This window comes from Arvicola amphibius, chromosome 2 (genome assembly GCF_903992535.2).
Source record: "Arvicola amphibius chromosome 2, mArvAmp1.2, whole genome shotgun sequence".
NCBI classification, from domain to species: domain Eukaryota; kingdom Metazoa; phylum Chordata; class Mammalia; order Rodentia; family Cricetidae; genus Arvicola; species Arvicola amphibius.
In genome coordinates, this window is record NC_052048.2 from 226,614 (window position 1) to 246,508 (window position 19,895).

The window sequence follows — 19,895 nt, forward strand, 5'->3', positions numbered from 1 at the left end:
GTCAACCCCCACTAAGATAAGAACTAACTACCTGTCTTTCATGAACCATTAATCATGAGGTGCATTCAATTACAAAATTCACCATTACACATGAAGCTGTTTTGTTAGCTAATTTAAAATATATTTTTATTTATATTTGAGTATTTATAGATATAAATAATGTTTTATAATCATAATCACCATTTAATCTTCTTTTACAGCTTTTTCACAACATAAAAACTTTTAGAATGTTTTCCATTGCCGGGCGGTGATGGCGCACGCCTTTAATCCCAGTACTCGGGAGGCAGAGGCAGACGGATCTCTGTGAGTTCGAGGCCAGCCTGGTCTACAAGAGCTAGTTCCAGGACAGGCTCCAAAGCCACAGAGAAACTCTGTCTCGAAAAACCAAAAAAAAAAAAAAAAGAATGTTTTCCATTTAATTCATTTACTCTAATTTTAGATTAGCAAAAGTAAAATAGAAAAAGAGGCTCTAGAATATCAGTGACATACATTAACTTCATACTGACACACTTCTAAACTGTGCATTCTTTTGTCAAGATAATGAAGAAAATATGGAAACTTTGTCTCACCCAAATAAGAAATTCTATTAATATTTATATTAATTTTCACTATTGTCTTCTTGTGTCAAATAATTCAATGTAGGCTACAGCTTGTGTTTAGATCAGTTATCTTCTGCATTATATAGAATAATAACCCTTTTAATCATAAATCTCTGGTATAAATATTTAAACAAATTGTTTTACTGTAAAAATAATGGCATCATTTTGTGTATGTGTATGTGTGTGTGTGTGTGTGTGTGTGTGTGTGTGTGTGTGTGTGTGCAAATGTACATCCCACATAGAGCATAAAAAGATTTACTTAAGGTTTAATTTAACTTTGGGTCTTTTTTATCTTGGAGTGTCCAATTATTTTGGCTTTCTTTATCCAATGAGGTTATCTGAAACGGAACTCACTGTGATTAGGTTTGAAAGCCTTGCTATGTTGATGAGACTTTATAGGTGTAGCTTTTCTGATATTACTGGGAGATGAATTCTCACAGAAGTCTTCAAATTCCATCAAATCTTAAAATCTTTCTGTCTTCTAGGCCTACTCAACTAGAGAGAAATCATGATGTATACCACAACCAAGTCAGTTATTTAGGGATCTTGGAGGAGACTCTACAACCACCATTTTACTAACTGCATCCTTAATATTTGGCCTTATATCCATAGATAAGTACAGGTCTCATCCCTCATCAAAGGAATGTTTCCTTGAAACAGATGAAGATCTGAACAGAAGATTATAGATACCTTGTGAAGCTGACATTATCTGGAAAAAAATTAAAGAGCCAGAGTATTTACTTAGTTCATGGAAGCTGTCTGTGAATAATGCATTTGACATTAAAAATTAATCATTTACTGGCAATTACCATAAGTAACACCTTTAATATTTTCAATTTAATCACATAAACCCCGGAGAAGGGCAGGTAAGCTGTTTATGAACATGTCTTATACCAAGCTCATATAAATTCTAAATCATTTATCTCAGAGAATTATGTTTTCTTGAGAAGATTCTATTGTATAAACAATTAGCAAATAATTGAGTCTCAAGGGTCTAAATTATATTCAACACGTAAGTTTTTCCTTCAGCTATGTGTAGCTACTTGTTTTCACACAAAATTGATGGTCAGCAGCTTTTGATTCTTAATAATTTTCTCTCTTGCCTTTGTCAAAATACCTCATTAATACAGGTGGAAGCAACTATTTTGAGGTTCTCATGAGAAAATAAATGCTCATATTCAAATTGCTGAGATCTTTTGTGGAGATCTCGTATGTTAAAGTCAGTGTCTCCAAAATCTACAGCAAAATCATCCTTTGTTTGTTTGGTCTCAACCTCTTTAGTTCTAATCATAAATATAACAAAATAGAATCAATAACTTTTGCCTCATACTATTGACTAGGAAGTAAAATCTTAAGCAGTAGTTATTTTTGTTAGTTTGTTTCTGTTATCGTTTATACTAATTTTATTTAGTTGTCATGACAAAATAATTTAAAAATTTCTTCTCACATTTTAAAATGTTCAGTTAAATGTAAATTTTCAACACATTCAACTGATGCATCATGAATAGTACTATGCTTTTCTAAAAAAATTCTCTGTCCCAGGATGAATAGATTAATTCATTTGAAGCTCCAATATGTTTTGCACACTTAAACTTATCATGCAGATAAAATTTTCAATTTTATCTAAAGTACATTTTCCTCTTTATTGATATCTTAGATAAGACAGTGTAATAATTAATCATCACAAACCACTAATAACACAGTTGGCAAACATGGCTAATAAACCTGACCTTTTGTTAATATTAAGAAAATAATTTCAAATTGCCTTTTGTCATTTCACTCTAAAAATTCTCTATAGATCAATAAAAACTAACCATACAAAGTAAAACTGTTTCCTCATCTACAGCACAAGGAAATGTTTAAATTACAAATATTCAAAAGGTAGCAATTATAAAGCATTTATATTTTTATCTCCTACATAATTCTACAAGTTATAAATGATACTGTTATAAAATTTCTAATATTATGTTCTCAGGTGTGATAAAAGTCTTTCTTATTACTGCAGATTTTTATGAACATATTTTTTTATTTACCATCTTTTTGAGAATCATGAAAAACCAGAGCTTTGTCACTGAGTTCATACTTCTTGGGCTTTCTCAAAACCCAAAAGTTGAGAAAATACTCTTTGTTGTATTTTTGTTGGTCTATATTGCAACACTTGGAGGTAACATGATAATTGTGGTGACAATCATCTTTAGCCCTGCCCTGCTGGGATCTCCCATGTACTTCTTCTTGGCATTTCTGTCCTTACTGGATGCATGTACTTCTACTACTGTCACACCCAAGATGATTGTGGACCTCTTCTATAGAAGGAAGACCATTTCCTTTGGATGTTGCATGACACAACTGTTTACTAGCCACTTCTTTGCAGGAGTGGAGGTGATTGTCCTGACAGCCATGGCCTATGACCGCTATGTGGCCATTTGCAAGCCCTTACACTACTCTTCCATCATGACCCGAAGGCTCTGTGGCACTCTTATAGGGGTGGCCTGGACAGGAGGATTCATACATTCTATCACACAAGTTATCTTCACTTTGCAACTGCCCTTCTGTGGACCCAATTTTATTGATCATTTCATATGTGACTTATTCCCATTACTGCAGCTTGCCTGCACCGACACACACATTTTTGTCATTTTGGTGTTTGCTAATAGTGGGTCTTTCTGCATCATTATCTTCTCTTTGTTGATTGTCTCCTATGGTGTCATCCTCTTCTCCCTAAGGGGTCACAGCTCTGAAGGACGAAGTAAAGCACTCTCCACTTGTGGATCCCACATTACTGTTGTAATTTTGTTCTTTGTCCCATGCATACTAATATATGCACGACCTTCATCTGCCTTTTCCTTTGAGAAAAACACTCTTATATTTGCCTCTGTTCTGACACCATTGCTGAATCCAATGGTTTACACTTTCAGGAATAAGGAAATGAAGAATTCCTTTAGGAAAATTTGTAGGAGATTGACAGTGGCTTCTGATAAATATTAAAATATTACATGTTCCATGATGGTCAGATGGTTCAGTGGGGAAGAGAATTTTCTGTACAAACATGAGACCCTGATTCTCAGGACCCATGTCAAAAGCCAATTGCATCAGGGAACTTTTAATCTGGTCTATTAAAAATAGAATAAGCAGATTTGAAAGGCTCAAACTGTTCATCTAGTACAGAATCCATGTGTTCAAGATTAAATGGTGACTTGACTCAATAAAATTAGGTATAGGGCTACAGATTGATACAATCCCTCTCTTGTCTCTATATTCATGTGCAGAGGCATAAAACATTCCACCTCACATGTGTACACACATTTTTTTTTTGATTTTTCGAGGCAGGGTTTCTCTGTGGCTTTGGAGCCGTCCTGGAACTAGCTCTTGTAGACCAGGCTGGCCTCGAACTCACAGAGATCCACCTGCCTCTGCCTCCCGAGTGCTGGGATTAAAGGTGTGCGCCACCACCGCCTGGCTCTATGGGTACACACATTTTATATGACCCACATATGTAAACAGAGACACAAACACAAAAAGACCACACCTAGAAAATAATGTAACCAATGGAGAAGTAACTATTTACTTAGATAAGCACTTTATGATTTAGTCATGATTTACTATAGGGTAAGGAGTAATATTCAATAGTGAGTATATCAATTTACTAATACATCTTTCCACATGAAAATTAATGCCTGTATAATTTTATGCTCACATAAATCCAATGACATATTGGGAAAATCTCAAATATTAGAAGGCCGGACATTAACCCTATGCTTTATTTTATAAAATGGATGAAGGGGTGGAAGATATGGCTCAGAATTTAAGAGCACTTTCTGCCTGCTCTTCTATGGGACCTGAATTCAATTCTGAGCACCCACATGGTGGGTCACAACTGTCTGTAATTCAGTTTCAGAGCATCTAACATTCTCTTCTGGCATCTACAGGCAGCAATCACACTTATGGTACACCTAGGTAAAACAGCCAAATATATTTAAATGGTTGACAATTATAAATATGTATTTGACATTAGAAAACTACTGAAATAATTTTAAGAAAAATAGATTTTTAAGAAAAAAATGTATGATGTTAAAACCTACAAATATAGAGAGCAGATGACAAACAGAACCCAAATATTGTTTATGCTTGTAGAAGTATTTCAATCTTTTGCCTGCACTATGTATAAATAAAGACTGCCTGAAGATCTGAGAGTAAAAGAGTCCCACTAGTCAACCTTATAGACCAGGTTATGGTAACACACACCTTTAATCCCAGCGGCCACAATGACACATACCTTTAATGTCAGTAGCCATAATGTCAGACACCTTTAATCTCATTAACCACACTCATTGCCATAGAAACCGGGTAGTGCATGCCTTTAATGATGGTGGTGCATACCTTTAATGCCAGCCCTATAGAGAAATATATTATGGAGGAAGGCAGCTCTCAGACATAGTCTCATTCTGAGATTCTGGGTGGCAGGATCGCCATTTCAGACTGAGGTAGAGGTAAGAGTCAATGACTGGATGTTTTGCTTTTCAGATTTTCAGGCAAAACCCCAATTTTTGATCCTGAATTTTTATTAATCATGATTCATGCACCTGTATCATTTAATGTGTGTCCATTCACATCTGGGAGAAAATTTAAGTTAGTTCTTGAATTTCTTGACAAAGAATTACTAAATGAGCCAGAACCTCCTTTGGGTGTGATAACTATCTCAATATAGTGAGCCCTGTGACCGACCCAGTTTTATAGAGTAATACTCATAAGCACGTTCTGTTCCAGCATAACCAGTCACATGTGTTGGAAATCACTTTGCTGGCAGGAGCAGGGCCAAGATGTCACTTTAGTGCGTTAATGTCACCTACTCTTTACAGAGGGGTTAAGATCAAGAGGAACCAGATTTTAAAAAAATTAAAAGAGTAATAGATTTTCATGTATTTTGTGACTTTAGTATTCTTTGTGTATCTACATAGAAATAATTATGTTCAAATAATTATCAATAGAGGTCACTAACATTAAAACATTATTGTTTCACTTAATATTTGTATTGCTAAATTCAGAGTGCCAAGTAGATGTGCATGAAATTAAAGTTGTACATTTTCCCTCTCATAACTAAGAGCATTAGCAGACTGGTTAATTTTATGTGAAAAAATAGTAAATACACTGTGTATATTTCTCCTTAATTTTGTACTCCAAGCAAATATATAAGACCCTGTAAAAGATATATAAAATTTTATGATTGTATGTATCACTTTCCCATTGGAAAGTGAATGAAGTATTAGGATTTGGATTAAAACAGTATTTTGACAGCTGTGTAGAACACATTGAAGCAAACATGTAACAAAAGCATAGATATGCAAAGGAGATTTGCCCACCTCTCTGTGTCTGTCATGTGTCTATTATGACTTCTTGAAGACTATGCCCAATATACAATGGTTTCTGATGCTGAGTTGTTCATTTACCCTGAAGATTTAATTCAAAAAATGGAAATCTATTCAAGGCCACCCTTGTCTACAAAAGCTAGTTCCAGAACAGGTTCCAAAGCTACAAAGACACCCTGTCTCAAAACCAAAAGAAAAAAAAGAAAAAATATTGATTGCTTTCAAGGCTAAATTGGGCTAGAGAATGAAGCTTTTCACACGCACGCACGCACACACACACGCACACGCGCACACACACACACACACACACACACACACACCTTTATGGATTCTCAAGACAAAAAAAACTTGGAATAGGTGGACAACTGAAACCTTCTCATTAGGAGCACATCAATGGTATCACTGTCTCTACTTCTATTCTGTGTCAGGCTTTAAGGCTTATATAAAGTGGTAAGGCAAGAGAAGAAAATAAAAAGAAGTACTGTGATGAATACTGTTGGTAATAAACTTGACATGACGGATTCACTTAGAAGATATAGATGCATAATTATGTTGTTTATGTTAGCCTATGGCCACACCTATGAGTTTTATCTTGATTAGTTTAGTTGAAGTGGGTCGATCAACCTTAAAATAAGAGGACTAGATGGGGGGATAGCAGAATGGAGTGGCATGTGCCAGGGAGACCTGGAACCAGAAATTTGGCAGCATTGTCCCCTGTGCGGAAAAGGTTTAGGGTGGTGGCATTACCCATAGGCTGCAAAGCAAATGGTTGTGCCCAGGGTCCTGGCAGGTACATATATATATCAGCTTAGAGTTTATGCAGGTCCTGCCCCCAGATTAACTGTCCAACTGCACCATCATCCTAACAGTGGGAAACAACAAGATATCTGAGATGAAGAATTGTTAATTTTTCTGGATTAAGTGTCCTCAAAAGATTTCTATGGTCTGGAAAAAAACATGTTGATGTCCATGATCCATGTTCTTGCTGAATATCACATTGCTGTACATGGTCAGCCCCTTGAGGAGCAAAACTGACCAGGCCTCTCCCCTGAGAACATTCAACCACTAGGTTTCACACACAGAAAACCCCTTCTGCCCTAATGGCTGAATCCAACCCCTGTCCTATAGAGTAAAAAGCTCAAGCTCTGGACTTGAAACCCCAGCAATCCTCACAGTAGATAGCTCTGGCCCCAAAATATGCTTTATAAACACTGTCTCTGCTCAGCTCTCTGCTGCTTCTTGCCTGAGCAGAGGCATCCACCCTCCTGGGTCTTTCTCTTCTAATAAATCTCGTGTGATTTTTTTGTTACGTGTATCTTTGTTGAATTTCTTGGCTTTAACGGCCAGGAAACTTTACCCTACAGAGCTGTAACACTTGGGGGAAACTTCCCAGCAGGAACAGAGGTGTACGCTTCCACTTGGGAAGCCTTTCCTTCCATAGCTGTAATACAACACACATGTGATCAGTGCTACCACAAGAGACCATGCTGTTGTCCAATATCTGTACTGTCATGTTGATGCCCATGATCTGCGATTCGTGTTGTCACAGGCTGCTATGGGCAGGGAGGCATCTTTTACTGTGGTATCGGTGACTTCAGGTTCTGAACTGAGAGCAAGAGACATTGAAAGCCTCATTGTCAAACCTCTCCCCCTCTCACCCCACCACTAAAAAAAAGAGAAATAGTCCAGACATGAAGCTATTGCAAATCTCTTAAAAACTGTGATAAATATGCTAAAGTATAGCTCTTCACAGCTAATGGCTTCTGGCTTCTGGTGGGATGATGAAGGACTCAATTTTCTTTAAGGAACTGGTCCCTGAAGAGTTTTACTGGGTTCCAATGAGTATATGGTCAACACAAATTCAAGTTGTTTATTATTATTATTATTATTATTATTATTATTATTATTATTATTATTTGTGGACTGCAAGAATGGGAGAGTAGCCGGGCGGTGGTGGCGCATGACTTTAATCCCAGCACTCGGGAGGCAGAGGCAGGCGGATCTCTGAGTTCAAGGCCAGCCTGGTCTACAAGAGCTAGTTCCAGGACAGGCTGTAGAAACTACAGGGAAACCCTGTCTCGAAAAACCAAAAAAAAAAAAAAAATAAAGAATGGGAGAGTGGACTTGGGAGGAATAGGATGTAAATGTTATGGGGTTGTACTGTGTGAAATTCCAAAGTAATTAATAAAAACAGTATGTTGGGGGAAATTAATAAGACATTTTATCTGGGTTTGGACATTGGCTAAATAAAAGGATAAAACTAGTTGAACACAGATATTAATGACTCTACATTTTCTTGTTTAACATTTACCTCAATTTCTTGATTTTATACTTTTTTCATCATAATGCATTATATCTTCAACTTACATGGAAAATTAAAACTGTAACTTCTAAAGTTGCTGTTGATAAGAATTCAGTTACCTAACACTGAAAATTGGTACAAGAAGTGGGGTTGCTGCTCTGATAATAAAGACTACGTATATTTAGGCTTTACAGTATTTTGTAGCTGCAAAAAAATGAATAAGAATCTGTTCCACTGGACTAGGAAATCTCTAGTGCAGGTAATGGAACTTGCTAGGCCATTCTGTTGGATATGGATGATATGTGTATTAGTAAGGTTTCTATTGCTGTGAAGTAACAACAGGACCACAGCAACTCTTTTAAAGGAAAATAATCATTTGGGGTTGGCTTATAACTCAGAGGTTTAGTTTATTATCATCATTGTGGAAAACATAGTAGCATGCATGGTGCTAGAGACATAGCAGAGAGTTCTGCATCTGATCTGTAGGCAGGAGGAAGAGATACTGAGCCACTGGGCCTGACTTGAGGCCTGAAACCTAAAAGCTCATGACCAAAGACACACTTCCTTCAGCAAGGCCGTACATACTCCAATAAGGCCATTCCTTCTTATAGTGTCATGCCCTTTGGGCCTATGGGGGATATTTTTATTAAAGCCATGACAATTGACTCTATGACCTCCAGAGAATTTTAACTATATCAAATTGCAAAATGCAATTTAGTCCTACTTCAAAAGTCCTCATAGTCTGTAACAGTCTCAAAATTGTTTAAGTGTCCAAAGTTTATTTCTATTCTGAGGACTCATGGCAATCTCTTAACTATAACCCCTGTAAAACCAAAATGAAAAAGCAGATCATATGCTTTCAACATATAATAGTACAGTATATATATATTTTTTTCCAAAAGGAAGGAAAGATAACATAATGAACCAAAGTCAGACCAAAAAAACATTTGGGCAGATTTCAAACTCTACATCTCCATGTCTGATGTCAAAGCACTCTTCAGATCTCAGTTACTTTCGGCTTTGTTGACTGCAACACACTTCTTTCTGTTTAGCTGGTTCCACTCTATGTTCGCAGTTCTCTTCTTTTTTCTAACTTATTTTTGTATTAATTCATAAGTGATACCAATTAAAATTTCCACTTCCTTCCCTCCTCCCACTTCCCTCCCACTCCCCGACACAATCTCCCCCTGTCCCTCTCCAGCCCTAAGAGAGGGCAAGGTACACTGCTTGAGGAAGTCCAAGGTTCTTCCCCCTACAATCAGGCTTAAAAAGGTGTGCCTCCAAATAGACTAGGATCCCCAAAAGCCAGTACATGCAATAGAGACAAATCCCAGTGCCATTATCATCGGCTTCTCAGTCTGACCCAATTGTCAGTCATATTCAGAGGGCCCAGTTTGATCCCATGCTCATTCAGTCCCAGTCCAGCTGGATTTGGTGAGCTCTCAATAGATCAGGTACACTGTCTCAGTATGTGGACCAACCCCTCGCGGTCCTGACTTCCTATCAGAGACTGGGATAGGGGCCATTTGAATAATTTTTTGTTCAAGAATCTGGCTTCCTTCTGCCTATTTCATGAGTACTTTGGTGGAATTGAGTTCACAAATATTAAGACAATTTAGTTGACAGAGGAATTTTTGGCAGGAAGAACATTTAGGCTGTAGCACTTATTCATGTCTACAGTGAAAAGATAGAAGAAAGATGGAGCAATATATTTTAAAATATGTTTGTCAGGGAAGAAACAATTCAAGTTGAACACTTTTCATAGCCATTATGTGCTTGAAAAGAGATTCTAACTGATAAAAACAAGCTTCCTCCTGACATTCACTAGAATTTGGAAATCCTCATCCATCAATGTGTCAAACTTATGGAAAAGCAAACATATTTGAAAGTAGAAAGTCTGATCTAAGAGTTGCAGAAGTTCAATGCTCCTGAAAAACAGCTGCCAAGGAAAGTGATTCCGATGAACTACGATTCTCAGTATAAAGGAGCTCATATTTCTATGGCACAAGGGTGGAAACTTCAATACTGAACTGACACGAGAGTTATGAAGCATTGTCCATATGGTATTTGCCTTGTAAACAAAAATAATGTGAGAATGGGGGAGTCATGTAGTTTTGTCCCATTGCTTAATAAAGGTACTGAAGGCTGGACATGCATAGAAGGCTGGAGATCCTACAGATGCCTTCTGAAAGGCCAACGAGTAAACCATAAAGATGAAACTTAAGTGACAGGGGAGCCATCAGGACAATGACAATTGCCAGATCATGGGGCATAGACAGAAACAGTCTCCATACAGTAGTGGAAGTAAGTCACGAGAAGAGGTTGCTTATTTTATAGGCACCAGAGCTGGAATGGTAGAGCTTTTTTATACCTTTATATCTCAAATGATTCTAAGTCCCAGATGACAGATAATATAGAGCTGACAGATTGGGAGTTTGAACTGCTGGGTTTTGTTCTGGCTTTTATTTTAAAATTGCTTATTAGACCTTCATTCCTTTCCATTATAATAGGAATGCTTACTCTGTGAGATTTTATATATATAGTAAGTCAGTAAATTCTTTATAATTAAATATGAGCTCACTTACAGCTAAGAAATTCTTAAGAATATTCTTCCTTGGTGGCTAGTTTTAGTTTCAGAACAGGTTATGCAGTTTGTTTTGGGAGAAAAAATTATGGTCTTAACCAGGTGTGGACATGAGATACTGGAATGCTGACCCACAAGAAAATATATACCCGCTGGCACAGTGATAACATGAATGATTAGAGGTTAGGTAGTAAGTTTCTGAATGGATTTGAAGTGTGTTCCAAAAAGAAATTACATGATTGGTACTGTAAATTTGGTCATAGGGCTATAAAAATGAAGGTTACAAGTTCTACCAGAAGGAAATTTTATCAATGTGTGTGTGTGTGTGTGTGTGTGTGTGTGTGTGTGTGTGTGTGTAGTTTACTTCTTAGACACTGATAGAATACCTTATTTTTACAGTAGGTAGGTGCTTAATACATTGCCTCAAATATCCGACATTCTGAATTTAAGTCACTGTTAAATGATCATGCCTAAATGGAACAGCTCTACTAATCCTTCCTAGATCCAGGAAATGCCTTGAAGGAAAGAGCCGAGAAAACATAAGATCTGGGTAGTGTATAGGGATCAGTGTTATTCAGTGCTGTCTTCCGCATATGAGAAATACATTGTAATTGCGAACAAGCAGCACCTGTGGCTAAATTCACACCAGTGGCATAAGATCTGGCCTTTCAATACTTCTTCATGGATAGCGAAGACACTAAAAAGAGGTATGTTTTTTGGGGGTGGGGATAAGTAGCCAGAGGAAAGTGACTTGTTTCTACTACTTATTTTGAGAATTAACTTTGGGAGAAGTATTATAAACATTCAAGCATTTGCAAAAGTATATAAACTCATGTCTTGGAAACTCCTGATGCCATTAATTGAGCAAACCTTTGGGGAACTAAGAGTAAGTCTCACAGGTAGATGGCATCTCAGTAAACCTACATTAAGTTCCGCTTTCAGTTATATAAAGATTCTTGCTCCTTTATTTTTCTTTTATTCTTAAACCACACTGAAGATAGTACCAAAAATTACTTTAACACTTAATATTTTAATATCTTTTACATTAACTGCCAGGATTTTTTCTCTTTTGAATCTAGAAAGAAGAATTTACTATAGTCACAGCATTTTGGACATCATTGAATGAACTTCTTGTAGAAAAGAGGAGCAGCTTTCCCCAGATTTTCAACAAAACTGATACATGGTGAGACTAATAAATCAGATACTGGTCTTTACTTTCAGAATGATTTAAGTCACAAAGTGAATTATTCTGATTAATAACCACCTACATTCTTTTAAGCATTAGGTTTCTGCCTCTGTTTAGGAAAAACTAAGTTGAAGTTTTGAACTGCTTCAGTTTTAGCTGTCATGGCTTATCATTCTCTTAAAATGAGCTGAATTCCCCAAGACATGAAAAGAGATGCCCTGAGAATCTGTTAGAAAATATGTGAGAGGAAACAGAAAAGTCCTTTCTCAAGCATTACAAAAGTAGTAAAAGGAGTAAATTTGAAGCATTAAGGAGACACCAGAACAACATGAAAAAAGAAGGATCAATAATCCAAAGAAAAGTTATTTTCTAGAGAATGATGGAAAGAATCTTCATAGTTACATATAATAATATTTAATTGTAAGTTAATAATTTTAGATAAAATACAATGGATTTAAGCAAATTTGAATACCTAGTTTTGAATATGATTTTAATTCGCTATTCTCATTGCAATGATATTTATGTACTTATTTGAAGTGAATTTAAAAGCAACTAGCTAGAAGAACAACCTCTGTTGATCCTTGGTGGTTTTGAATGTCATACACAATTTACATTAACAAAGAAATTTTTTTATCTTCAGATAGAATGGTGTTGCAATTATCTTTGCTGCTAAGACTAATGGAAAAGAAATAGTGGGCAATATGGACAGTTGAGCACATAGAAACACACTACCCAAGATAACCCCTTAAGGAGCTACCATGGTGATCATAATTACTACTGTGAGGGTCTCCTGTGAGGAACAGATCTTGAATATTTAACTACATAGCTATTAGGGGCAAGATCATCAAACATTCCAGGAGTAATAGAGAATAGATAAATTGGTCCTTATGTAAAAATATAGCTTTAAAAGTTTAAGAGTACATGACATTGGATAGGATTGATTTGGTATTATGGTCAATTATGAAAAGAATAAAATAGTGCAAAGATATTAAAGTGAGATGTAATGCCATTAGTATCTAAATTTGCTACAAACTCACAGCCTTCCTTAGAACTTGTCTTGTTTAGTGGACATATAATTGATGCTTAACCTGAAATATTTTGAAAATAGTCAAATCCTATCTTTTGGGGTGGGTAATTTTTGAGACAGGGTATCACTATATAGCTCTGGCTGTCCTGAAACTCACAATGTAGATTGACTGGTTTCAAACTCAAAAATCTGCCTTCCTAGTGCTTGGATTAAAGGCCTGTTCCACTATGCCAGGCTAATTCTTTCATTGTGTGTGCATGCATGTGTATGTGTGTGGTCTCTTTTATAATGTTGTAGGTACAATGTCAACAAATCGGGACTTAATTTTCCTGTCTTTATTCCCCATTAACACATTAGAAAACTACATCATAATTAAAGTCTTCTTGGTATGAATGCTTAAGTTGTAGTATCATGTGATTATAATTTGTAATAGTCTTATTTACGTACCAAAATATCATGAATGTCTTAGATCTTTGTTTAATAATTTGAACAGCATCACATTCTAATGTAAAATTTCATTTTCTTTTTAGAATGAAATCTGAAGATTGGATTAATAATGCAAGAATTTAAACAAACTTATGGCTTAGAGTTATTTTCTAGTATTTTTTAAAGTATTACTTTAATAAAATATGTTATTTTAATTGGTATAGTTCTTCAAATGTTATTTTTTTACATGTGTGTTTGTTTTATTTCTTTTCACATTTTTATGTGAAATAGTTTTCATATTCAAAATTTTTGAAGGTTTCTATGAAGGGTCTTGCTGTGTACATCTGCATGGAATGAAATTTATACTCCTTTCCTCATAGTCTCGAGTGATGGGTTCCAAATGTGGACTGCTGTCTCTGGCTGTTTGTTATTTTTTGATATATGTCCTTTCCATTCCAGCTTTAAATTACACTTATTTATTTATTTACACTTATGTATTTAAATTGCATTTATGTGATAATAATATATTACATTTATTTTCTTCTTTATGTGTGTACACTCACATGTGTCACAGCTCCTGCATGGAGGTCAGAGGACAACTTAGAGAAGGCAGTTTTCTCATTGGGCAATGTGGATCAGAATCAGGGCTGAAGGTGATGGCAGACATTTATACACTGATCCATGTCTCTAGCCCCATCTATTATCAGCACTTTCCTTAGTCCTTCTGCTTCAGGTAAGAAAAAAAAAATTCATCGTTTCTGGGGATCTTGGACCAAACAAATTCCCAGCATTGTTTGCCTATCTTGGGATGAGGTTGTTGGTGTGGCCACCCTTCCTGAGGCAGTTAACTGCACAGCGCTGCATGTGTGGGCAGCACTAGTGGGCAGCAGTGCACGGCTTTGTCACTGCTGTGCTTGTGAATAAACTGGCAAAGGGATGGCTCTTTGATGCCACCACACTGCTGTAGAAAATCATACAGCCAATAGCATTTGAGTTAACCATCCACTGGGGCATGGCCTCTTATACTATTTATGCCGATGTAAAGCATGCATCTGGCCTCTTTTTCTGGCTGTGGGATTTGGTTTTTGTTCTCCATTCCAGGAGAGAATTCTGATTTGTGAGTCTGCACCTAAATAAACAACCGTCTATTATTTACAATTCTGAGCTAGTATGGGATTTCTTTTAAGCGTCTTTCTTCACCACACAGGGGTAGAACGAGGGTAAGGGTGGGAGTCTTTCTGTAGTTTGCCATTGGCCAGGGAGCAGCCGTGCTCTCTCTGGGGCAGCAAATACCAGATGCTGCTAATCAGGTGGGATGCCTTCCTTGTCTTGGATCTTGGCCTTGACATCCTCTGTGGAGTCTCTGGGCTCAACTTCAAGGGTGATGATGATCTTGCCTTTCTGGACTTTTCCCAAAGACCTACATGTTAGTGTTTGTTTGGCAGCTGAGATTAAGAGAAAGAGAGCTCAGTAAATACATTTCATTTCCTTTTACTTTTGATGCTAGGGGTGATGGTAGGGCCCTCAGTATTCTACTTCTCCTGAGTCACCCCTGAGTCACACCCACTCTATCATGTAATTTTCGATTTCTGATCTTCCAATTTTTTTATCTTCTATCTTTTCTTATGATTATGAGCTTACTTATCCTTGTTGTTGTTTTTTTCTCTTTTTTTTATTAAAAATTTCCATCTCCTCCCCTCCTCCTCCCCCTTCCTTCCCCTCCCTTCCACCCATACCCCAACTCCACCCCTCTCCAAGACAAAGAGCCATCAGGGTTCCCTTCACTATGTTAAGTCCAAGGTCCTCCCAGCTCCCCCTAAGTCCAGGAAGGTGAGCAACCAAACTGACAAGGCTCACAGTGAGCCCGTCCATAGCCAACAGCTACCATCAAATTAAATGGAGAGAAACTCAAATGTTATTTTAAAGCATTTTTATTTTAATTGATTTAGTTTTATATCAGCATGTGTGTAGATGCTGTTTGAAACAATACTGGCAGTAATATTTACAGTTTCCTTTTGATATTCTGCATAATATCCTGGTAACAGTTACAGGTTTGGCTGGGTATAGTGGCACAAGATTGGAGGTGGAGGAGAGAAGACTGGCATTTTCAAGTTTTCCTAGGATAATGGTGAGTGTCACTTCAGCCTGGACAATATTAAAACTGTTCAATCCTCTATGAAAATGAAGAACTATTTGCTTTTTCTTCATTGAACCAACCCTTATGTCTGGTAGTTTTGTCTATTTATTGCTCCTATTATAATTAACCTATTTTCTTAGCTATTTTATAGCAAAAGTAGTACTAATTTTCCATTTAGGATGTGTGTGTGTGTGTGTGTGTTTGTATCTGTATTGAGAAGGGAATAAACAAATATACATCATGTAGGACCAACATTTTACTCATTCTCAGCACCTTGTACTTACTATAATTTTATATTAACTCTAATAATAAACAATAGAACACTCCAAGAAATCTGACATATGGATTCACTTGATGCTTTACTGTGTAGGGAATGGAACAGGACTGAGTAGCAACAGACTGAGGCACATGCTGATGACGGGTATAGTTTATAAATTCTGTTTTTGCTAATAGATAGCTCTAGCTTCAAAAGATATGTTAATATTTTACTGAAAAATACACTGGAAGTTTATAAAAACTGACCTTTAAAAGATACACTATTTCTGTCTTTAAGGAAATGTAATTGTTTTTATTCAATATTCAAAATGTAGCTGTTTTAAAATATTTCATAATTTGCCTTAATTTCAATTCTACATGCTACACAAATCAAGATATTTTAATATTCTATGGTAATAAGTCAATTATTATATTTTGATTGTTGATGGTGATATTAAAAATTATATGAAATATTTTTCACTCATGTTTGCAGATTTACATGAACACATTTTGTTTCCATCTTCTTGAGAATCATGCAAAACCAGAGCTTTATTAATGACTTCATACTCCTGGGGCTATCTCAGAACACAAAAGTTGAGAAAATACTGTTTGTTGTGTTTCTGCTAGTCTACCTGGCAACTATTGGTGGTAACATGATAACTGCAACAGCAATTCTCTACAGCCCTGCACTGCTGGGCGCACCCATGTACTTCTTCCTGGTATTTCTGTCATTACTAGATGCCTGCACTTCTACTGTTGTAACACCCATGATGATCATAGGCTTCTTCTATGAAAGGAAGACCATCTCCTTTGAAGGCTGCATGGTACAACTATTTGCCATACACTTCTTTACTGCTGTAGAGGTGATTATCCTGTCAGTTATGGCTTATGACCGTTATGTGGCCATTTGCAAGCCCTTACACTACTCTTCCATCATGAACCGGAGGCTCTGTGTTCTTTTGGTTGGGGTAGCGTGGATTGGGGGATTCTTGCATTCTATCATACAAATTGTTTTTACATTGAAATTACCCTTTTGTGGACCTAATATCATTGATCATTACATGTGTGACTTATTCCCATTACTGAAGCTTGCTTGCACTGACACACACATTTTTGTTATTTTAGTATTTGCCAATAGTGGTTCTATCTGCATCATTATCTTCTCCTTATTACTTGTCTCCTATGGTGCTATCTTGTTTTCTCTGAGAGCCCACAGTTCTGAAGGACGACATAAAGCTCTCTCCACCTGTGGATCCCATATTATAGTTGTTGTTTTGTTCTTTGTCCCATGCATATTAATATATGCACGACCTTCATCACCATTCTCCTTTGAGAAAAACACACTTATATTTGCCAATGTCCTGACACCATTGCTCAATCCAATGGTTTACACATTCAGGAATAAAGAAATGAAGAATTCCATCAGCAAAATTTGGAAAAGACTGATAGTAGTTTCTGATAAATACTAAAGAACACTTTTATGGTGCTGGAGAGAAGAATTTGCCAGTGTGAGCATTTGGTGTGCTGTCAAGAATACCTGAGCTCAGCCCTACTACCCAGGTGAGAAGTCAGGCATGTTAGCACACCAAAATGATGATAAAATAAAATAAATGTGTTCCTGAAATTAGGAAAGAAACACACAAAACTTTTCCAAGAGTAAATGGGTTCTGAGTGATGTTATTAGACCCCAGAACCTTGAGAGTGGGATGAAATCAGAGCCTTAAATCTAGGTCTTCCAGCATCATTTGACTCCATTTTAAGTTGGGTACCTTCATGTTTCATAGAAAAAAATGAGTAAGGTTTTTCTTTTGTATGATGTCCCTGTCCCCAGCCAATAATTTCAATGACCAGATTTCATATAAAAATATCCATAAGGCATCTTGTCTTTTAGGTCAAACAATGGAAGGTATTGGGCATCACTTTCTAGCAGGACCAAGAAAGAAGGGATAGAATCCAGATGATCTTGATATTTAATTACCATTAAAAAGAATAAAAAACTAAAAAGAGTAATAAGTTGAAAAGAGTAATATTTTTCAATTTATTTAGTGATTTAGAGACTCTTTGTATATGTATATATATGTATATATACATGAAATTGATTGCATTCAAATAGTTATCAAATAGATAAATAAAGTTAAGACATATGTCACTTCATGGTTGTGGGTTTACAAAGTCAAGATGTCTAGTAGAATGTACAGGATTTTAATTTAATTGCACATTTTTCCTTTATAACCAAGTGCAATGACAGGGCATGATAACTAAATGCTCATACTGTGTTTATGTCTCCTTATTTTTAATTACCAGAGCCGAAGTGCATGGTCCTACAAAGGATGTGTGAGACTGTATTGATTTCCCATTTGCATACAAAGGAATAATATAAAAACACAAAACCGGAAACCACAACATATAAATAAACACCACAGAGTTTTTTTTTTTTTTTTTTTTTTTTTTTTAAGGCTAAAAGCCCCAACAAAGCATTATGAGATGAAAAGCTTCTAAAAATACCTTTGAGTTCATTTGTGTTGGACTTATGTTTCTGGTCAAGGGATCTGCACTCAAGTACCCTTTGTATACCAGTGACACTCCATTGGAGAACAATAATTTTTTTGTGTGTAAACAGTTACCAATTTGGGATACTGTATAGATAAAGGTAACTTGTCTATTATTCAGTAATAAATTCCCATTTGTGCATATGAAAGGAACTGCTCTTAAATCCATATGTATTGTGGGAATTCCTTCTGCCAATAGCATTGAGTATTGTCTTTCGAGCATGGTCTTGGGGCTAAGTGAGGACTGATAAGCCTGAGAGGAATGTATGTTAACTCTTGTGTTCTTGCTTGGCTTGACAGGGCTGGAGACCTAAGAGGGGTAAAGATTTAGCATGAAATTGGCAGTGGCTTCAGCATTACTCTATATATGTGTTTGTCCTTTTATTACACCTCTTAATAAATTGTTTTTTTATAACTTTGTGAGTTCATGCATCATCTGGCACCCAAAGTGAGGCTCAAATCCAAGACCCTGAGTTTGAATGTCTCATGCTATACTGACTGAGCTAGATGTCCTTCTTATGCTGTGAATATGTAACTCTCTCATTGATTGATGAATTAAAGCTGTTTCAGCCAGTGGCCAGGCAGAAGAAAGCCAGGCAGGAAATCTGAACAAGGATACAAAGAGAAAAAAGGTGGATTCAGGGAGACACCATGTAGTTAATGAAGGAGTAATATGCCAGATCATCTCTGGTAAGCCACAGCCATGTAGCAATATACAGATTAGTAGAAATCAGTTAATTTAATTGTGAGAGCTCATCATTAACATGCCTAAGCCATGAGCCAAACAATTACAATTAATATTGAGCCTTTGAGTGGTTATCTTTTAAGCAGCTATGGGTCAGGCAGGTGGAAAGAAACCTGTCTAGTGGGACTAGGCAAGATGGAGAAAAGTCTCCATTCACACATATGTATATAGTAGAAAAACAAGTTGAACTAGTTGATGATAAGAAGATCCAGAAGATTGGAGAGCAGAGAGGATACAATTATGGATTAACAATACTATCATAATATATTGTTATATGTTTATTTCTGCCCTTGATTAAGGTATTGTATTTGTACAGCTCATTTAAAAATGTAATGTATAATAAAGAAATATAACTTAATAGAGAGTCATCTATAATAGTCAATATTGTAGTTATATTAGTTAAGTTTTTATAGATATATAGCAATATATTTCAGTTAGTTAGGTATTCTTCAAGTCTTTCAGAACCCTCCAGAATATGACATTTAAAGTGTTTTAAGAACTTAGGACTTTGTTTTGACAATAAGACACATCTTCTCCTCACAGCACCGAGCTACATCAAGAGAATGATGGACATTGAAGAGATTCCTTATGGAGTTGGTTAGCCATTTGGGCAAGAAACTGCTCTTGCCTTGACTGCTTCATGATATACTGTAAAATCTGGTCATGCAGAACCCACAGTGAAATGACTGCTGAACTTGTCTAAAGGTGAGGTGATCCTTTGA

General features: G+C 36.4%; 2 protein-coding genes across 2 annotated transcripts; both read left to right on the forward strand.

Annotated features, from left to right (window-relative positions):
- Positions 1-2,645: 2,645 nt before the first annotated feature.
- LOC119807509 (olfactory receptor 4C15-like) lies at positions 2,646-3,584 on the forward strand. Its single transcript, XM_038319504.1, has one exon. The coding sequence runs from the start codon at positions 2,649-2,651 to the stop codon at positions 3,582-3,584; it is 936 nt and encodes a 311-aa protein (XP_038175432.1). The 5' UTR covers positions 2,646-2,648.
- Positions 3,585-16,400: 12,816 nt separating this feature from the next.
- LOC119807680 (olfactory receptor 4C15-like) lies at positions 16,401-17,348 on the forward strand. Its single transcript, XM_038319777.1, has one exon. It carries the CDS (start codon positions 16,413-16,415, stop codon positions 17,346-17,348), a length of 936 nt encoding a protein of 311 aa, XP_038175705.1. The 5' UTR covers positions 16,401-16,412.
- The last annotated feature ends 2,547 nt before the right edge of the window (positions 17,349-19,895 follow it).